The sequence below is a fragment of the Gopherus flavomarginatus genome, chromosome 6, assembly GCF_025201925.1.
Source record: "Gopherus flavomarginatus isolate rGopFla2 chromosome 6, rGopFla2.mat.asm, whole genome shotgun sequence".
NCBI classification, from domain to species: domain Eukaryota; kingdom Metazoa; phylum Chordata; order Testudines; family Testudinidae; genus Gopherus; species Gopherus flavomarginatus.
The window spans coordinates 22,459,645-22,480,412 of record NC_066622.1 but is presented as its reverse complement, the minus strand read 5'-3'; the positions used below and the strand labels follow the sequence as shown (position 1 = coordinate 22,480,412).

Here is a 20,768-nt window from a genome sequence, read left to right as displayed (position 1 = left end):
GAGTACTTGGGAGCCATCAGCACCTGGTGTCATTGGCTTCCTCTTCTCCCGTGTGACTTGGCCTACGAGGAATACTAAAATTGAGTCTACATGATCCTAGACCTTTGCTGGGCCCCATCTTAGAATCACAGAAATGTAGGGCTGGAAGGGACCTTGAGAGGTCATCCATAGAATCCTGCATGGATACAAAATTTGTATACGCATCCGATCGACAAACGTGGTTCATGGATGTAGAGCAGATATCCACAGATTTGCAGGGCTCTAGTCATCAAGTCCAGCCCCCTATGCTGAGGCTGGCCAAGTATATGTAGGCCATCCCTGACAGGTTTTTGTCTAACCCTTTCTTAAAAACCTACAATGGCAGGGATTCCACAACCTCCCTTGGAAGCCTACCTCAGAGCTTGATTACCTTTATAGCTAGAACATTTTGCCTAATATCTAACTTAAATCTCCCTTGCTGCAGATTAAGCCCATTACTACTTGTCCTGTGTTCAGTGGACATGGAGAACAACTGATCCCCGTCCTCTTTATAACAACCCATAACATATTTTTGAAGAGTGTTTTCAGGTCCCCCTCAATCTTTTCCCAAGACTAAACATGTCCAGTTTTTTAACCTTTCCTCATAGGTCAGGTTTTCTAAACCTTTTATCATTCTTGTTGCTCCCTCCAATTTGTCCACATCTTTTGTAAAGGGTGGAGCCCAAAACTGGGCATAGTGCACCAGCTGAGGCCTCACCGGTGCCAAAGAGAACGGGACAGTTCCCTCCCATGTCTTCCGTACAACGTCATCCTCATGTTACAGGCACGTGGTCACAGCTGTGTCCTCTTTGTGTGGTGCTGCATCTGTTCAGTAATACCTGGGCTTTTGTGAGGGATAGGGCATTGCAATTCCTGGTTCCATGCCCACAAACCCCAATGGGGTGAAGTGTCTATGACCAAAGCTGTGTGGTGAAGTGACAGCTGCAAGACAGGAGCCGATTTATTCCTAACCAGCACTGCCACTGGTCAAACAGAGGCAGGCTGTAGTAATTAGGGAATCTTTCTTAGCATCTACAACCGTCATTTGACAGCAAACTGATGCAGGGTCCCCAAAGCATCCTCAAGTCCCGATCACCTTTGCTCTCTTTAAAATTGCTGACAAAGTTGAGAAGTTCCTCCCCCAAGGCCTCTCTCTTAACTGTGCCCAGTGGATAGAAATGACCATATTCAGGATAAGCTTGAGGGTATGATAGCCCAGGTGTCCAGGGTGCCATTGGGGCGGTAGGTGAATGAATGTTTTCCCCAACTTGCTTATCTTTTTGTGGGGTTAGGGAATAAGACTGCCAAATTCAGGCTTGAATCTGCCAAATTCAGGAAGCTGCTGGGGCTCTGTCTGCACTAGCTCCTGTCTGGGGTCTTGTTTCCTGCAGTGACCATCTCTGTTCTTTCTTTCCTCAGTCTACCTCTGCGTTTTTGGGTGAATGTGATTAAGAACCCCCAGTTTGTGTTTGACATTCACAAGAACAGTATTACTGATGCTTGCCTATCCGTGGTGGCTCAGACATTCATGGACTCCTGCTCAACTTCTGAGCACAAGCTAGGGAAAGACTCTCCCTCCAACAAACTACTGTATGCCAAGGACATCCCCAACTATAAGAGCTGGGTAGAAAGGTGAGTGACCTCAGCATTACTTCCTCCGTGCTGTATATCCACGATGTCTGCAATATGCATATGGGGGAATTACAGACCTCGTAGTCCTCATTGTGCATGGACTTGATTAATGCAGTGATCCTTCTAGGTTGTTGTTCATCCTTTGAGTTCAAAGATGACCATGACATCATTGATTGGTTTGGTTTCTGTGAACAGATGAGTGGCTAATCAGGCCAATTTGAGCTTTAAACTGTCTCTGGCACACTGAACAAGAGATGCTACTATGGGTCACTTGATTAATCTTATCTTTATCAGTTTCCTCAGACAGCCCATGTGAAAGTGGTTCAGCTTTATAACATGACGTCTGTACACCGTCCAGGTTTCGCAGGTATACGTCAAAGTTGGCAACATGATGGCTTTGTAGACCTTCAGTTTTGTTTGGTGCCCAATGCCTCTGCACTCGGACACATTTTCACAGAGTCTGCCAAAGGCCATGCTTGCTTTGGCAATTCTAGCATTGGTTTCATCATTGATGTGAACTGCATTTGAGAGTGTGCTGCTGAGGTAGGTGAACTTGTCCACTTCCTGCAGGGGTTGGCCATTCACTGTGATAGCAGGCTATACCGAAGGCTTTCTTGGTGCAGGCTGGTACATCACTTTTGTCTTCTTGATGTTGATTGTGAGATCAAAATTGTCACAAGGTGAAGAAAAATAGTTCATACTCTGCTACATGTCAGACTGAGATTTGGAATTCAGGGAACAGTCATCAGAAACAGAAGGTCATGAAGAGTCACTCTCTGTATCTTCATCTTTGTCTGTAGCCTCAGCAGATTGAAGAGCTTGCTATCAGTCCGGTATCTGATGCCAATCCTTGTGTCACAGTCATGAAAGGCATCTGTAAGCGTGACAGAGAACATCATACTGAAGAGGGCTTGGTTAATGCAGTGATTTTTCTATAGAGAATCCTTCGCAGGTGGATGGCAGAAGAGTCTCACCAACTATCTGCTGGAAGGTGGTCTTCTAGGAAGTGGAAAGTTCAGGAGGTCAGGGGCATCTGCCTGCTAATGGAGCCCCTTAGTGCCTTGTTTTGGGGTTGACATTTGGAGGCAGCCATTTATGATTGTTTATAGGGGAGCTGGTAGTGACGTCTGTTTTGAGATTGCCTAATGTTTTCTATTGCAAGAGATTCTTGTGATCTTTGTCAAAAGCTCTAACCTGTGTTGTTTGCAGTAGGCCTTTGATCATCAAGGAGAAAGCCCTTGGGTTAGAGAAGTGCCTCTTCTTTGTTCCATGAAAATCCATTCAGGTTTTGCTGAGATACAAAGTGTTGAAAATTGCCATTTCTCCTCTCTCATGTCTGCTCGTCAGGAAAAGTTTGGGAGCCTTCTAAAATAATAATGGCACATAAACATTCTAAGGCAGAGCCCAGGCCACTGTCAAAGCAGCAGCAGCTGTTGCCACTATGCTGGGAATTCCCAGATGCTGCCAGAACAGCTATAGTGGGGATGAAGGGGGGAGAACCAGGCCAGGGCCCCCCCAAACAATCCTTCAACCCAGGACCTTGTTCAGTAGTCCATCCCCCATTCTGGGATAATAGCCTTCTCCTGTCATTAGCTGAGGTAGCAGGTCCTGTGACTCAAGTGGTAGATGGATGTGCTGCAATGCTGAAATTTCCTGGTTCAAACGCTGCTTGCGATGTATGGTTGGGTGTTGTAACAGTCAAACATAATCAATTTTTTTAACCTTTGTCTTTTTAAAGAAAACCTAGGAAATTATGTACAAAAAATACATAAAGTTATTTAGGATGCCAAATTGAACACTTGATAGTTAGGAAATGCCAGATTTAAAGTTTCCTGTACAACCTTAATTTTGCCTTCATGTGCGTTATGTATAATGATAGTCTTTAACTACATGATCACATTGCGTTTTCCCCCCAGGACCCCTGTGTCATTCAGTGCACAGGATGGCCGCACAAAGGGCCAAATTAAAGTTGCACAGGCAACCATAAATCTAGCATTACCTAACTTTTGACTGCTTGATTTTGCCTCCTAAATAATGTTCTTGTAATGTTTTTCCGCATTAAATATTTATATAACTCCATAGGGGCATGCATGGTGCTTTGCAGACAAATTAAAAGACAAGGTTCCTGCCCTGAGGATCTTAGAACCTCAATTTGACTGAAAACACAAGAAAAATGTCAGCAGGCCACAGCAGGTAAGAAGAGGGCAGGACTGCCCTATGGGGAGTAGGTTCTCCTCTCTGGGCTAAGAGGTTGGATTTCCCACCTCTCATCTGTGGTGGGGCTTTGTTGTGTAACTGCAGTTTTTTTCTTTGGAAGATTATCACTGCAAAGCTTTGCAGAAGGAAGGGTTTGAATGAAGGGAGGGCGATTGACTGAACCTGGCAGTCCAAATGGAAGATCTGTCTGTTATGTCCATCATCATGATACCCAGACACCAGGCAAAAAAAAAAAGGCATTTTGCCAGTTGGCCACTCCAGGGAAGAAACAGAATTAAAAGGGTGAGCACGCAGTAATGGGGGAGGAGAGAGTCACACCCAGTTTTGCTTCCAGGCTGACTGCATCCTGAGTCACTGTTATGCAAGGTGTGTAGTCTCTCAGCTTGTAGGCATCCAGCTGGAACATTAGCAATCCATGGGATGTCAGCCCATTAGAGATGTCAGTGTGTGCATTGAAAATTATGGCCCCATATCCCCTGCATAAGTCTCGATCCAGAAAGGTTTCTCTGCTTCCTTTTGGCTGGAGATCTTGTACTGCAGTCATGGATGCACCCATCTGCCGTGGGAGCCCCCTCGTCACGCCTCCCATCAAGGGCATTTCAGACAGCGTGGTCCAGGCAGCTGGGTTCCCAGGCACAAACTCAACCCTACAGCATGCCCTGGAGGATCTTGGTGTGATTTCAGTGGCCTTTAATTTAGAAGATGGCTGGAAATTGTGAGCCCCGAGACTTGGTCTCTCTACTCTCATATTCCTGAAGTGGATGGAAGGTGTTTTCTATCCTGTAAGGAAAAATCTGAGAGGAAACAGATGCCAAACCACGTCTGATGTTCTCAGCTGCACAGTGGATCCCTTGGTGCCTGCTGTAGTTGGCAGTTCTCTCCTCGAACCTTTGTTCTGCACTGCTCCTTAGAGGGTGAAGAGTCAGACTCTCCAGCTCTATCGGAATCTGCGGCGTCTCCGGAACCCCTGCTGGGCGCTGCCCTGCGTAAGCATCTTAACATGCGCTCTTGGCTGCTCTCAGTACCATAGGATAGAGTGGGGCTCATGTTCATCTCCTGAAGGTGTTACGCTGCCATCTGCTCCCACACAAATACCTGACCCAGCATCGTTCCACCTCAGTGAGATTGGATTCAGCTAATGATGATGATGCTAATAATCACAGTGCTGGAATGTTGACTGTGAATTGCATTGGTGTTTCATTTCCGTGGGGTTATGAGAGATTAAAGCAAGGTGGTTTGAGCAATGGCCTACTAACCCCAGAGTTGTGAGTTCAGTCCTTGAGGGAGGGCAAAAATCTGTCTGGGGATTGGTCCTGCTTTGAACAGGGGGTTGGACTAGATGACCTCCTGAGGTCCCTTCCAACCCTGATATTCTATGATCTATGTTTGGGTGGGGTTTGCACTCAGTATTTACAGGTATTTGGAGTGGCAAGGCCTGATTGTCGAGGACAGCGCTGTTTTGCAGGAGAAGTCTGTGAAGATGTTAAGAACCTGATCGCTGGACCTCAATCTGCCCTCAGATTTTGCAGCTTTACTTTCTGCCCATGCAAAAATGGAGACCGTACATTTGATCATTTTGCCCTAAAATTTTTTCAAAATATCTTTAGGGAAACAAATATTAGCATGTTCCTGTGGGAAATGTTTAAAGGCAGCCATCCTGAGCACAGTGCCTGGTAGGTTTCTGTTCTGGGAATGGCTGAGCTGCTCCCCAGGAAAGCTCACCTCAGTCCGGCCAGGCCTTGCTTTTACCTCAGGAAGTGATGTACATGGGTATCCCATGCGTGCACTGGGAGCCCCTGCCATTGAAGGCAGCACAGAATATACTCGTATGGTTTGTGCAAGAATGTCCCGCCCCTGTGGATGACATGTGAATGCAGGAAACTGCTGAGAACATCAGATGATGCTAGGATAATGCACCTGCTGTTAATCTGGGTGTCATGGCTTTGAATTCCCTTGAGTCCAATTTATACAGTTGCCTGAATTTGCTGAGCATACCAGTGAGCCATCTAGTCCCATATGCCCCCCTTTTGCCCTACCCAATCAGATCAGTGGGTCATGTAGGAGTGGGTGAGACCATTGGTCAATAACCCAAGTATTCCATCTCCTATCATACCTTTTTGGTCTACTGGTCCATTTAGGCCAGTATCCTTCCTCCAGCAATGGTCAAAACACTTCAGTGGAATGCTTGATTACCTGCCCTGTCAAGTTTCTGGCTAACGCTGAGTGCTGTCTGGGTACAGGTAACGTGATGCCATGAAGCATTAGTCAGGGTGAAGTCACATTTTCTGTTGTTGATCTGGTAAAGCAGGGTTCTCAGCCTCAGGGTCATGACCCCATAGTGGCTCATTGAGCTGTTTTCTGACATTTCTCACATTTTCTGCAGAATCTGTTTTCACTAAAAACCCAGTTTCTGACCTTTCTGTTGAGCAGTAGCCTTTCCAAGCACAACTAGCCCAGTAATACGGGCTACTGAATATACATCACCGGGGAAGGTGCAATTCATGAAATGTTCAGTACGGATGTGTACAGTACCGATGTGGATGTGAAAATACCACAAGTGTATGCACTGAATGTGAAATGCCATCTTTGGCTTTCTGTGACACAGTAAACTTCAAGAGAATCACTGCAAACAAACAAACTGTTACATATGGCAGCACCTGGGGGGCAGGGCTTTTGACTGGAACAGCAGAAAGGATTTGGGGATATTTGGTCGTGAGGGCAAAAGTGGGTAGTTTGGAAGGTCATGGAAGGGAATAGTGGGTGGTTAGAGGATGGCAGGTGGAAAATCATTGAGAGCACCTGACTTTAACTATCCCAGTTGCTTCAGTGTAACAAGAAGTTAATTTAAGGGGAAGGTAGTGTGACCTACTAGACAGAACACTGGAATGGGCTCTAGGGGGCCTGTGTTCAATTCCCTGCCCTGCCACTTGGCCACTGGGTGACTTATCCCTTCCCCTTTCTGTGCCTCAGTTACCCCAGCTATAAAATGGGGATTCTGATGCTGACCTCCTTTGTAAAGCACTTTGAGATCTATTGATGAAAAGCACCATATAGTACTATTACTGTGAAACAAAAGGCTCCTTGTATTCACCTTTCAGTCTGCCCCCAGGGTGTTCTCAGAGGGAGTCTCATGGAGGTCTGCCCCTCTCCCTGTTTCAGATGCACTATTCTGTTTCTCCTACCCCCCTGTAGATATTATGCAGATATTGCTAAAATGCCAGCAATCAGTGACCAGGACATGAGTGCATACCTGGCGGAGCAGTCCCGGTTACACCTGAGCCAGTTCAACAGCATGAGCGCGCTGCACGAGATCTACTCATACATCACCAAGTACAAGGATGAGGTAAGTCAACAGGGGCTGGGGCATCTTGTTTTCGAACAAGGGCACATCCCCACACCCGCCACCCAGTTTCTGCATTCCCCCTCTTGCTGCCCAGAAAAATTGTCTCGTAGGAAATACAGAGAGGGAAAAATTGCTGTTGGTGGCTGGATTCACCTCACTTCTGGATCATAGCAGCCTGCACAGTGAAAGTGTGTAGTAAAGTACCCCCGTGTGCAGTAAAGTTACCTGTCCTATTACTGTGTGTGTGTGACTACCAGCCAGTGATAGACGTTACCAGGCACTAATACACTTCATAACCTCCACATACCTGGATTCACACTCACCCTGTACAAGTGACAGAAGGGGCTGAGAGCAATGATAGAGACAGGCACAGTGAAAGGAGGTGGTACTCAAGTTTTTCCTGACCACTCTCTTCACTCCTGACCCTGCTGTTCCACTCTAGAGATGACCAGCAGCTCTTCATGCTGTTCTTACCATGGGCACTCCCCTATCTGCTCTTCTGATACCCCTCCATCCCAACCTGCAGCAGCTCCTCTAGTCCTGGGCCTTTCCTGAGCATACATTCTGATAAGAGTATTGTTTTGTACCCATGTTTCCTCTGGCAAGCAGCATGGGAAACTGCTAAACTCCTTTCCCGTATGAATGAAGTCAGGATTTGAACCCCTGTCTGCCTCGCCTCATCTCACCACCATCCCTCTCTCTTCCCCACCTGCTGTAAATGACCCCCTAGCACAGTAGAACCCATGAAGGTACCCAAGTGACCTTGCTTGCGAGTGATGAGGTGACTGTGCCAATAGGCCTCTTCTTGAATATTAACAAGAGTGGTTAAAAACCCATCTATTGTAAATTGTACAAATTAACTTCATAAAGCACTATTCAAACACACTCTGCAATACTTTATTAAAGCAATAAAATATATAACCGTTGTGTATATATATAAAAACATAACCTAGATTTTATTGTCCCAATAAAGCAGAGTGAAAACTTGTGTTCGAGCAGTGGTTTATTTAGTAATAAAAAGCCTTTGCCCCAAGCTGCTGCATTGTCTCCTGAGAGAGACAGGGTGTCTAAGCCGTGAGAGAGCCAGGAAGAAGTGAGGGCCATCAGTAGACAGGTAGCCAAGAGTGCTGTGGGACAAGGTAGAGCAGAACAGATTGCAAGGGATGCTATAGATTAAGTTTAGGAGCAATAGCAGAGCTGTGTGGGGAGAGCCCAGTTTTGGGGTGACAGGGTCTGCTGCAAGTGAGGGCTGTTACACATTGGCAGAGCTGGGAGCGGTCTGGGTTGACATGCATTGGCAGAGGGGTGGGGAAGCATTTCGTAACACCTGCCAGGCCTGTGCCTGGCTCTTCAGTCATCAGGCTTTCATCAGCACCAAAAGTCACCTAAGCCTCAAAAATCAACCACAAGCCAGCCACTGTGTGAGAGTTGTCGGGGACGGGGTCCGGGGGGAGGTGTGATATTAACGAGCTGCTCTTTGAAGATGCAGGGTGAGTAGCCATCCTGTGTTCTTGCCAGTTCACTGCAGTCTGGCATCTGTTGAATGTTCCCCCATAGCCCACTCTGAAAGCACCACTAGTGTGTTCTCAGCTCTCAGGAACTTCTTTTATTATTCATAATGGGATTAATAAATCGCAGCTGTTCCCTTTGTTTGTTTTCATTCATTAAGCACAATTACATGCAGCCCGATTGCACCCTCTTTGATGCAAAATGGGAGAGAATCATTTTTCCTGTTGTTCAGTGCAGTAATATGCTGTCATTGGCTGTGAATGAAAATCATAATTAATTTTCATTTGGGTACTTGCATCTTCATAATTACTGGTCCTGGCTCCTTACAGCAGGTGACAGGCATGTATCTCTCTTTATACTCTGCATGGATTTCTTTTTGCTGTGTTGTTTTCCATAAGGACAACAAGATAACAGATAATCAAATAAAGAGAAGGCAGGTTGTGAATCTTTCAGCACTCTAAGACTTCAATGATAAACTATTCTCTTATTAGGAGAGGCAGCGGTGAGGTGGATACAGGGAACTAGTCTTGGATTCATATTCTCTGTCTGATCCTGTCCAATTCTGATTCAGATGCCTTTAAGATATGTGTTATGTGTTTTTTGACTCCCAGATGAATATTTTGGGGTGGTTGGGTATAAGGTGCATTGGTGCCATCTAGAGGCTGGTCTGGTTAATAGCAGATATTATAGAGCAGGGGTAGGCAACCTATGGCACGTGTGCCAAAGGCAGCACGCTAGCTGATTTTCAGTGGCACTCACACATCCCAGGTTCTGGCCACCAGTCCGGGGGGCTCTGCATTTTAATTTAATTTTAAATGAAGCTTCTTAAACATTTTTAAAACCTTGTTTACTTTCCATACAACAATAGTTTAGTTATATATTATAGACTTTTAGAAAGAGACCTTCTAAAAACGTTAAAATGTATCACTGGCATGCGAAACCTTAAATTAGAGTGACTAAATGAAGACTCGGCACAGCACTTCTGAAAGGTTGCTGACCCCTATTATAGAGTATGCAACTGGATATGACTATGAGCCCATCAAGTCTTGTATTCTGTCTCCAGGTTTGGCCTATAGCTGATGCTTCAGAGGAAAGCAAATAAAACCCTTGTAGTATATCTGGCTAATTGTGACACGCACACAGGGGAAATTTCTTCCTGAGTGTCACAAGTGATCAGCTGGTGCCCTTATGGAGCAGAACTATGAATGTTTTTCTTGGTGGCTATGAAACTAAGCAGCCCTTTCTAAAGTCCAGCTTGACGATTTGACTTGATGGGATGAACAAACCCAGAGTTTGAATCAGAATGGAAATAGTCAAAAGTTACATCCCTCCACAAATGTCCACTTTGTGCTGCATGCATTCAGCTCTGGTTTTGGATGTTAGGTAGGTCGGATGTCCTCTGAAGGACAAAAATTCCAAAGAGTACGGTGAAAACCCAGGAGTCCCATCCCATAATCTGGGAACAAGAGGTCACTAAACCAAATTAATGGGCGGCCAAGAAGCATGGCAAGATTTGGAAGAGCGCTGGAGGAGCCTTTCATGACTGTCAGTATCTTGTGGTTGCATCCCCACAGGACGTAAGTGAATCTCGGGGAGGAATTTTTCTCCTCATGCTATAGTATCTGAGCCAGGGTCTGATCCTGACAGGTACTGAACACCCTCAATTCACACAGAAGTCGAGTATTCAGCATCTTGCGGGATTGAGCTCTTGGTTAGGTGTACTGCAGCTGGGGTAATTTCATCCTTATCTGAAGTCAGCTATAGGCCACTGCCCAGGGCTGGCTACTAGGCCAGACTGACTGGCATCACCTGCACTGCACTGAGATGCACGCTGTGACCGTGAGTCTCCCAGCATCCAGCGCTGCATATCCTCCACAGCACGTCCTGTGTGCTCAGTGCTGGAAACCTGCAGGGCGCTGCAGCGACTTTTAATCAAAAAGAGCTGATTTCCCTATTAAGGAGTTACCTGTAGCGTTTGTGATGGACTTTTGCCTGCCTCCTAGTAAGTCTGTTAATTATACAACAGTTTGTTTCCAATTATGCAGCCAATGAAATGGTTAATCAAATCCCCTTTGACGGATGCCTTGACATTTAATTGCAGAAAATTTGGTCTCCTGATAAACTTATCTGGGGAGACAGGATTTCTGTCAGGTTGTTTTTAAATCAGCTGTTCTGTGTCTGGTGGCACAATGTTAGCTAGCTGGACTCAGCACTTCAGACTCCTGGGTGATGGGTAGACGAGCAACTACCCCTCTTTTATGTTCCATTACCCCTCCCTCACCATGCTGACTCTTGCCTTCAGCACCCAGCCTCTCCCTGTGCCTTTAGTAATGTCCCAGTTCATGTAAATACCAGAGAAATGTGCCCCTCCCATCCTCTGATTTGTCACCAAAAGACAAGCTTGTTCAGAGAAATGAGATTCCAATGGAGAAATCCCATTGTCTGATGTTTCCAATGTTGCGAGCACTTCTCCTGCATAGCAGTGCGGCCACCCACTGCCTGAGGCAGACTCTGCTGAGGCCGCGTGCCTGAATGTCTTTCTGTGTCGCTCCCACTGTGCCAAGTGCCACATCTCCACTCCTCAGAAGAGTTGTCATTGGTGGAAATGCAGTTAGACAAACTTTCTCTAGCCAGGGAGCTTGCAGCTGCGAAGCCATGAAAGGCCTGTGAGTTTGGAGAAGCACCCAGCTGTGTGGCTGCTCCTTGCACTCTCAGAAGCTGCTGGGTCAACATTTGGAGAGCGGGCTCTATTTGAAAGGTTTCCATTGTTTCTTACCTAACAGCAGCCTGGAAATACCAGCAGAACAATAGCCATTGCTAGGATAGTCCTGGCTCCTGTCCTGGCTGGGTCCCGCACATGCAGAGGCAGCTATGCCCTGAAAAATAAAGGCAGATGAAATGTTACCTGAAGGTTATTGAAGGTGAAGGTGGTGGGGCAAACCCCGCATAGTGCTGCTGTTTCCCCGGGGCTGTTTCCTTGTCTCCTGTAACTTTTGTTTGCACCTTACCTGAGGCCTGTGCAGAACACTGGGGAAACAGATGAGGCACTGCCTGTGCTGCCAGCCGTCACTTTTATTCCCAGGTTAGACTGTAAGCTCTTCCCACATGTTTGTACTGCGCGCAGCACAGCAGGGCCCTTATCCTGACTGTGGCATCCAGCTGCTACCGCAGCACAAATAATACCAATGCAGGGCTTGGTACTGGTTCTCTGTGAGATTTGGTGCCTGTCTGGGCCAGTTCTCAATCAGACTGGTTCAGCGGACCCACTGGCTGAGCCAGCCTGCGTCAATCCTGACCAGTCTCACACTAAAATGAGCACTCAATGGCTTGGTCTACACTGAAAAATTACATTGGCATAAACCACACCCGTGACCAATGCACCTATACCAACAAAAACCGCAGAGTAGACACTGCCGTGTCAATGGAAGAGGGCTTCCATCAACATAGCTAACTTCATGGGGGGGGTGGGGGTGAGGTGTTCCTACGGTGACAGCAGAACGCCTTCTGTCAGTACTGTGGGGCTATGCCAGCATTGCTAGGCCAGTATAGTGTCTGTGGTGTAGATGTACCCTAAGGCCAGATTCTGATCTCGGCTACACTGTTGAACATCCAGAGCTACTCCATGTCTTCGGCTGAGTTGTTCTGGGTTCACATGGCGTCACTGAAGCTGCCCCCGAGCCTTTTGGGGCCCCTCATTGCATAGCTGGGAATTCTGTTCTGTGGCAGTTCCATACAGACAGACACTCTATTCATTTGATCAAATTGGGAAGTTAAATAAAACAATCCCCTAGACAGACAAATCAGTGACGTCTGTGTTGGCTAGCATGTTTTCTAATCAACCACCAACTCAGCAGTGTTATCCCTAGCTCCTTATTAATAAAATCAAAGACATCAGCCAAAACCCACCGATTTAAATAGACACATGGAGAAGGCAAGATTTTCAGACATGACTAGTGAGTGTAGATGTCTGGTTGAGACACCGTAAAGGGACCTGATTTTCAAAATGCGCTGTGCATCTGCCCTCTGAAAATCAGGCCTTTCTAGGGTGCCCTAAACTGGGCATCCCCAAATTAAGGCACCCACAATAGCTAGTTACTTTTGAAAATCTTGGTCAGAGTTGTTACCACCGGATGGCCCTTGGTATGTGATGAAAGCCAGAATTGGCACCTACTGACTTTTTTTAGTACTTTGTGTAGTCTAGTTTGACATGTCCCCTTGGACTGGGCTTCCAGCACATCCCTTAGAAGGCTGTTTCACAGAGGGAGGGATCTTACTCTCCGGAAGTTCTTCCTGAGGTTGAAGAAAAGGAAAATTCAGTCTTGATTTCCTCCTAGTCATAAGCTCATGCTAAATAATTTCTCTCCATTCTTGGGCTTTAGACACCTCCCCGCCCCTGGGCTTTTTTCATACGCTTTTCCCCTTAGCGGTTGCTTAGCCCAGTGGTTCTCAACCTTTCCAGACTTCTGTAGCCCTTTCAGGAGACTGATTTGTCTTGTATACCCCAAGTTCCACCTCACTTTAAAACTACTTGCTTACAAAATCAGACATAAAATACAGAAGTGTCACAGTACACTAGTGCTGACACATGGCTTACTTTCTCATTTTTACCATCCAATTATACAATAAATCGTGACCCCCCAGGTTGAGAAACCCTGATATAGTATAAACGAGTCATTGTCGATATGACATTTTAGTTTGCACTGATTTCACTAGTGCTTTTCATGTAGCCTGTTGTAAATCTAGGCAAATATCTAGATGAGATGATGTACCATCTGGACAACCTCTGCGTACTCCTGCTTGAGAACCACTGGCTTAGCCCATGTTTAGCTATTTTAATAACTCCCCCTAGGTCAATCTCTCACCTCTGATCAGATTTTGTTGCTTTTCTCTGAATTCCCATCATTGGCCCCATCTTCCTGGTGGGGCAGTGCTCGGGAATGAACGCAGCAGCGTGTTTTACCTTGCCTGTTAGTGAGGGCTGACAACTCTCTCCTGGAAGCCGGGGTGGCATTGGTGGACCTGCATTCCTTTCCCATCTTCTCTTTCTAGGTTGCAGGTAACAGTACCACCTTCTCTCATCCTTCCTTGCTCATCCTTTCCCCTCTCTTTTCTTCCCTGCCAGATTTTAGCTGCTTTAGAGAAGGATGAACAGGCCAGGAGGCAACGGCTGAGGAGTAAGCTGGAGCAGGCAATTGACACAATGGCCCTAAGCAGCTGAAAAGGCTGAGGCAGCCCTGACAGCTTTCCAGCAGTGGATACTACAAGAGAGAGGCCAGCAAGCGGCAGCAGCAGAGTACTTTGGGTCCAGAGCCAAATGGACACACGGAGCCCACCGTGTCCCGAAACTCTTAACACAAACGAACAAGAAAACCTACCACCGTATCACACCCAATCCAATCAGACCTATTCAGAGACCTTGCAAAAGGGACAGTGTGGGCAGGAGTGCAAAGGAGCCGAGAAGAACTGCAGAGAGCTTGCAGCACACCCAGCACAGCTGCTCCGGCAGGGGACATGTCCTCGATCTGGCGATGGAGGCTGGAGGGTCGGGGACTGCACTAACTTCTAGGGCAACATGTCTGATGTTGTTGTTTTTAGCGCAGGGAGGGTGAGCGGGGATTTCATTTTTTTCTGTACTTGACTCGCTCCCCCTTCCTCCCCACCTGCCTCCCAGCTCTCTGCCCATATCCCTTCCCCCTGCTCTCTCTCTCTCCCCTCCCCACCCCAGCTCTCTGCCCTTCTGCCATTAGTGTTAACTGCTATATTTGCACAATTTACAAGAGAGAAACAAAAAAATGTAATTAAAACAAAGTATAACACAAACGGGGAGGGGAAGGGAGGTTCTAAATTTTGCAACAAACTAACAAAAAAAAGGAGGATTTAAAAAAATCACTCAAAGGACAGATTCTGGGAGGAGAAGGGTGAGGATGGGCAGGGAGTGGGAGACAAGTCCCAGAACCTTGGGGTAGTCCATAAAATTTGTCCTGGGCCATGTTTGATTTGAATGTTGTTTAGTGCAGAAGGCAAAACAGGAACTTTTGTTAGCTGAATCAGCTCTAATTTACATGCTGCTTAAGTGGTGTCCGAAGGTCACAATCCAAGAGGAGGAAGAACAGAGAGGGGTGACGATCTTCGGGGCCTTTTCCCAGGGATGGGCCGGTGCTGTGAATCAGGCGGGGGAGTGGCGTGGTGTCAACTTCATCCTTGTTTTTATTTGCATGTTGCTATTTCTGCGTGGGACAGGACAACGCAGATGAAGGAGGAGAATCGTTGAGCTCTTTATAGCTAGAGCATGTGCTCCATCCTCTCTTGTGAAAGGGGAGTTTCTGGGCAGCATTCCCTGGTGGCAGTCGGTGCTGTGAGGGGTGTCTGGGCCATGGAGAAGCCCTCAGGGACCTTTCAAGCTGGGAAGCTGTTGAAAACAGACCTTTCAAATTGGCATTTCCATGACTCCAAGTGCAGCTAGATGACTGTAGTGGGGAGGTTGATGTTCTGGGAGCTTGAGCTTGCACTACATCCAAGTGGATTAGGAGCAAAGAGCTTTCCGACCCGAACGGGGAGCGGAAAGGCAGTGTCAGCGTGGGGCTTTAGCATCCTGTCTTTGCCTAATTTGAGAAATTTCCTTCTGACGCCCCCTAACGGCCTAAGGTGCTGAGCATCTCAGCACATTTGCAGCTCTTGGTGTCCTTTAAAGCAGCCCGAATGAAGCCACTGATGGCAGCTGGCTCACACTCCAGCCAGGCTCCGAAACCTCTACAATCCCAGGGTTCTCCCAGCACTACCAGGCAGGCTCCTGTATTTAAAGCAGTTGGAGACAGTAGTCCAACATACCCTTCTTTTTTTAGCAAGAAGCTAGGTGTGAGGTGCGGGGAGCTGTCAGCCTGCCACTCTGCTGTAACTGAGCCATAACCCGCTGCAGCCTCGCAGTCCAATTACAAGCATTTTTGTTTGGAGCTACATCAGTGGATTTGTTTCAGGTTAGGCCTAACCGATCCCAGAAAGGGGAAGAGGGTGGGGGTGTGAGGGTGGCCCTGGAATTTTGACTGCAATGGTGAAACCTTTTTTCTCTGTCCTCTTTTTGTGCTGGTGTAAGGGAAGGGCCTGGGTCACCCAGGGAAATGGTTTAGGTCCTTATTTCTCTGCAGAAATCTGTCACAGACCAATGATGCCATATAAGGCATTTCTCTGTAGCTGCACTGGTTCCGGAGGGATGTATGGGCTGTAACCTTGGATGGAAGGAAAGCAGAAAAAGAAAAGGTCCACCCTTGTGTGTGGTCGGTTACAGGCTAAGAGGGCAAACCCCGAGTGGTGATTGCCGTAGCTCTCCAGATGTGAATTCCCCGCATACTCGGCTGTCTCAGATCCCTGCTGCTACTGTGTACGCGGTCAGGAGCTGTTGGCACAAAAGGTTGGAGAGGGTTCTGTAAACTAAGCTGTTCAATGAGTTTGCCATTACTGGTTTAACAAAACAGGGAGCAGGCACCACTCACCCTGCTGTCCCCAAGCCCCAGGAGCAAGTGTGTGTGCGTGGCGTGTCTGTGCACAGCTCACACAGTGGTGATGCTAGTTATCCAGATAGTTATGTGCTCAAGTACCAGGGTGAAGGGCGCAATAGAAAACCCTCTGATAGATCATCAGGAGACAGTGCGAAAGGGAAGGTAGGAGGGACTGGGGGGTTTCTGCTGTGGCTGCCATGTTGTGCTGTATTTTGGTGGTGCTACACGTAGTTCATACCTCCGCTGTGTGTGTACACATACAACCACCGAGCTCCTGTATGTCCCACCAGAGCCCTCGCATGGCATTGTTCAGCCATGGTTGGAAAGGGCCCTGGAATTCCACAGGGCCGATTTCCAGCCCTCTCCCTGGGGAACGAGTGTTTTACAAAGCACCTGAGAATTCTCCTTTTAGCCTTCATTAGCCCACTGAGAGCTAGGTGAGGAGCCAAAGCATTCTGACTTGGCCTGCTCCCCACATCCCAGGAAACCAAACCCAGGCTAGGATCTCACTGGGTTTCTGCCCAGAATGTACCTCTCTTTCCCCTCTCCTCACTCTTTCTTCCCCTCTCGCGCTCCCCCACCCCCCACTCTGTCTTTTTGGGTGATTGTTGCATTCTCTTATTTCAGTGGAAATCCAGGGATCCATCTCCTTTGGAAGCCTCTGCTTGGCATGTCAGATCCTCTTGGCTTTATTATTTAAAGAAACAAAGGTGCCGAGCCGCTGCCCAGACTCAGAGCAGGTGACCAAAACCTTCTATAAACATAGTTTTCTTTTGCATACGGAACTGCTAATCTACATTGCTGCCTGGGCCAAGGAGAGGCCCCCACCATGCCAGAGGTGGGCTACTGAAAATTTAAAAGATACCGGCTCAGTTTCTATCCATTTCCTTAGATTGCAAGTAAGGGGCGGAGGGGGAAAAATAATGAAGTTTTTAATTAAAAAAAATAGTGTGTGTATATATATATATATATATATGTGGTTACAATCTAATTCTTGTGCCCCAGTGGGGTGCTGTATAGTTAACTGAAGGAGAAACAAACCAATATTAAATATTAAATGGATTTACACAGCCAGTGGAAAATACCAAATGATTTGGAAGAAATTTCCAAGCATTTCTCACCAAGCAGAACAATCTTTTGAAGCCTGCACATCTCTAATTACGTTGGAATTTTGTTTTTTGAATTAAAGACGAGGAGAAGGAGAAGGTGATTTTTTAAAATAAAACAACAAAAACAAACGAAACAAAAAAATTAAAAAAAAAAAGATAAAATAAATACCCAACCCAACCTGAGCCATCTCCGGAGTTGTGGGACCTGTGGGCTGTTGCATGACTGTGCTAGATTTTAGTCTGAGTTGAACTTTTTAAGGAACAAAAACAAAAAACTGCAAGTGTTGAATACTAGAGGTTCGTTTAGACCTTTTCTTTTACATTTTGGAATTAATTTGTCACTTTCTCATCAAAGACAAAAATTAATTTGACTTCAACGGTTTATTTCTCAAAATGGTACTCAAAGACCCTTAAAGGACAGCTGTGTGCCAGCAGGCCCCCGAAAGAGGCAACATCTGTTTCGCTTGCTCTTTTGGGATCTCCTTCAGCAGTGGTGAGAGGGAAGGAATCCTCAAGTGAAACTGGGCTGTGGGCCATGAAACTTGGCTTTGTGGATACTTTAGAAAATGAAGGCCAGATCCTCAGCTGGTGTAAATGGGCAGAGCTTCATTGAAATCAGTGTTTTTTAAGAGAGACAAGGGCACGTTGATCTAAAGGTTTTCCTGTTTCTCCTGCTGTGTAGCACTGGTTGAAACATGTTCAAGGCCAGTGCCACCAACCTGGCTAGGAATTTACACACATCACCGTGGTATCTTGGCCGCAATAATCCACGGTAGTGGGAAGGGCATTTCTGTGGTGAGGCTGCTTTATTATCCTTAGCCCAAGAATGACTTGAAGCAGTAACCAGTTATTTTTAGATCCTCCAACTACATCAAGTAAGAGACGATTTTAATGTAGACAGTTTCTAGGCTGTAATTACACTGCCCATGGTTTTTAATGAGGTAGAAGGTATATATGGGTGTGTGCCCAAAGGCATTCTGGACATGGGTTTTGGTTTAGCTACGCTAGAGAGGAGGCGGAGGGGAACAGTGAAATCTCAATTCAGATCTGGACCCAAAGTTGAGCTGCAGGCCTATCTCGTGCAGAGAGGGACTCAGTTCAGATCAGGAAGGCAGGAGGGTGCAGTTCAGCCTGCCTGCACTTCTACTGACCTTCCAGCCATTGGGAGCGAGCTCCCCTGTGACCTCCTCCCTTCGTTGCTGTAGGGACCCAGCTCCTACCTACATTTCTCCTTTCCAATCAGTCTGCCTGAGTCATTCATCATCATCCCACTCTTGTGCTGACAAATTGTGAGGTCACCAGCCCTAATCAGTGGCCTCAATGAATCAGGCAGGAGGAGCCAGCTGAGAAGGAAGGGAGACTGTGGGTTTTAAATAGCAGGAAAGAAGTAAGTGCAAGTCGACGCTGGTGTGTAAGAGGTGTATAGCTTGACTGACATGAGCAGCACATCTGCCTGAGCTGGCATGAGCCCCTCTGATGGTGATAATGGAGCCCAGGATTCCCTCTAGGGCATTAACTCTGGTCCTGGGAATAGGCACAGCTCCCAGGGCAGGGCAGCCACCTTTTCTTCCCCTTCCCCCCACTCATCTTGGTGTGGCATTTTTGGAAGGTGCTTTGGAAGTTCATCAGTTTCTTCCACCAAAGATCCATCCCAGCACATTCCCACCTTGGAGACAGTGGTCCCATCGCTGCCAGGCCCAGCTGTTGGTGAGGTCAGACAGCATCTCCATGACTTGAGAGATTCTTAAAAAAGGGACTTTTTTTTTAATACTCTCCACTTTTGCTAAGTTGTCAGGTGCTACTTTTAGCCTTTCATATCTAACTCCCAGGATCATGCTCAGACTTCTGCCTGGTGCTCCAGAGCTCCCCCCCCGCCCCTGTTGCCCCCAGAACTGGGATCTTTACTGTGGTATTCAAACAGGAACCATGGGAATGGGATGGTGGCAGCAAAATGGAGACCTGCAGGCTTTGGCCATGTAGGTTCTTCCAAAACATCCTGCTGGGAATGAAAACAGGGAGGGAAGTGCTTGCGAGAGCCCATGCCTCCTCATCTCTCAGCACTGAAGCCTGAGCCCTTGGACTTTGGGTAGATCCTGGCTTTGCCCGATGCTGGTGTCAGAATAGACCACAAGGATCAATGCTGCATTGGTCCAGGGTGGAAATGACCATGTGGCTGTTGCCATATTGGTTATCTTCTGATTTGGGACAATATTCACACATTTCCTTTCAGTTCAGTTTTAGATTTAAAATGCAGCCAAGCCATGGAAGTGCCCTTCTCTACCCTTCTATCGAGAATGAGCCCACTGCCTGCTCAGCAGCTGGCCAGCTCATGGGAGCTGAGTGGCCTTGCTCTGGGAGATATAAGCAGAGCCGTGTTCTCTTTGAAGGAACCACAGTGCACAGTTAGCTGTCCTTTAAGAATGTAGGGGGGAAACCAACAACAAAAGGCCGAGAACTTTAATAGTAACATACAGAGTCCTGAAAACTTTGTGATTGTTTCAAACTTGAAGCAACTGTGCCAGTGTGGCTGGTCGACACCCTTCGACCGTGTAAATATCCTATTTCCTATTTTAATGTTCTTCAGATTTAGTACTTGTAAATAAACACGCGCATCAAGGAGAGATTAAACATTTTTGCTAAATAACGTGACTTGCCTGGGTTTTTACATCCACTTTGGAGGTGCTCCAGGGAAGTGAGGGGCCAAGGCAGCTGCTCCTGGAGACAGGCGGTGCTGCATCTTCCTGGGAACATCTGAGGCACTGAACTGCTGTGCTGAGCGTGGGGTACCTGAGAACCTGGCAGAGGTCAGGAGGCAGCTGAAGCCAGGGATTTTGTTTTCCTGACATCCCAACCCCCAATCATTGCTGGGCCATGTTGGCTCAGTGTCATTCCCAGAACAATTGTTTGGACTCACCCTGCAGCCCACTCACGCCGCTCCCTGTTAGCGGAACCATGTCCCTTTGCCTTGCACTGCGGGCAGGCATGGAGGCGCACGTGTGGTGCCCGCAGAGGTGGGTTCTTTTCTACTGCTAACCTGGAAGTGACACAGAGTCAGCACCGCTTCTAGGGACTGAGGAGACCCTCTGTTAACTCCTGCACTGCCTTGCAGCTCATTGCCCCTCTCACCTTCACCAGGACTGCCTACCCACAGCTTTCACAAATCATGGGTCAGGCCCCTTGAAATCCTAAAACCGGCTTTAAAATCATAGGATACTCCTTTGTACCTGCTTTCTGCCCGTTGGGTCACCTACTCAAGCTTTTCTTTGCAGCCATCAGGGCCAGACATTTCCTTAAAAAGCTGAGCATCTCCCCTCATCATAGGAGTCCTGGAGCACCCCATGCTGTGAGACTGGGGATAAGGGCTGAGCATCGCCAGCGGTGCTTCAAGCCCCCTTGGTAGCTGCGACAGCCCAACAAGGGCTAACGGTGGGGTGGAGCAGTGGAACT

General features: G+C 47.2%; 1 protein-coding gene across 6 annotated transcripts in view; it reads left to right on the top strand.

Moving 5' to 3' along the window:
- Window positions 1-19,956, top strand: part of PLXNA1 (plexin A1) — a 409,775-nt gene extending 389,819 nt beyond the window's left edge. For all 6 annotated transcript variants that reach the window (XM_050958495.1, XM_050958499.1, XM_050958500.1 and 3 more), the window contains 4 exons: window positions 1,438-1,650; window positions 7,060-7,210; window positions 13,842-15,536; window positions 15,580-19,956. In XM_050958495.1, coding sequence (XP_050814452.1) covers window positions 1,438-1,650; window positions 7,060-7,210; window positions 13,842-13,937 — 460 coding nt within the window. In that variant the 3' untranslated portion in view covers window positions 13,938-15,536; window positions 15,580-19,956. The remainder of the gene's footprint in view (window positions 1-1,437; window positions 1,651-7,059; window positions 7,211-13,841; window positions 15,537-15,579) is intronic.
- The last annotated feature ends 812 nt before the right edge of the window (window positions 19,957-20,768 follow it).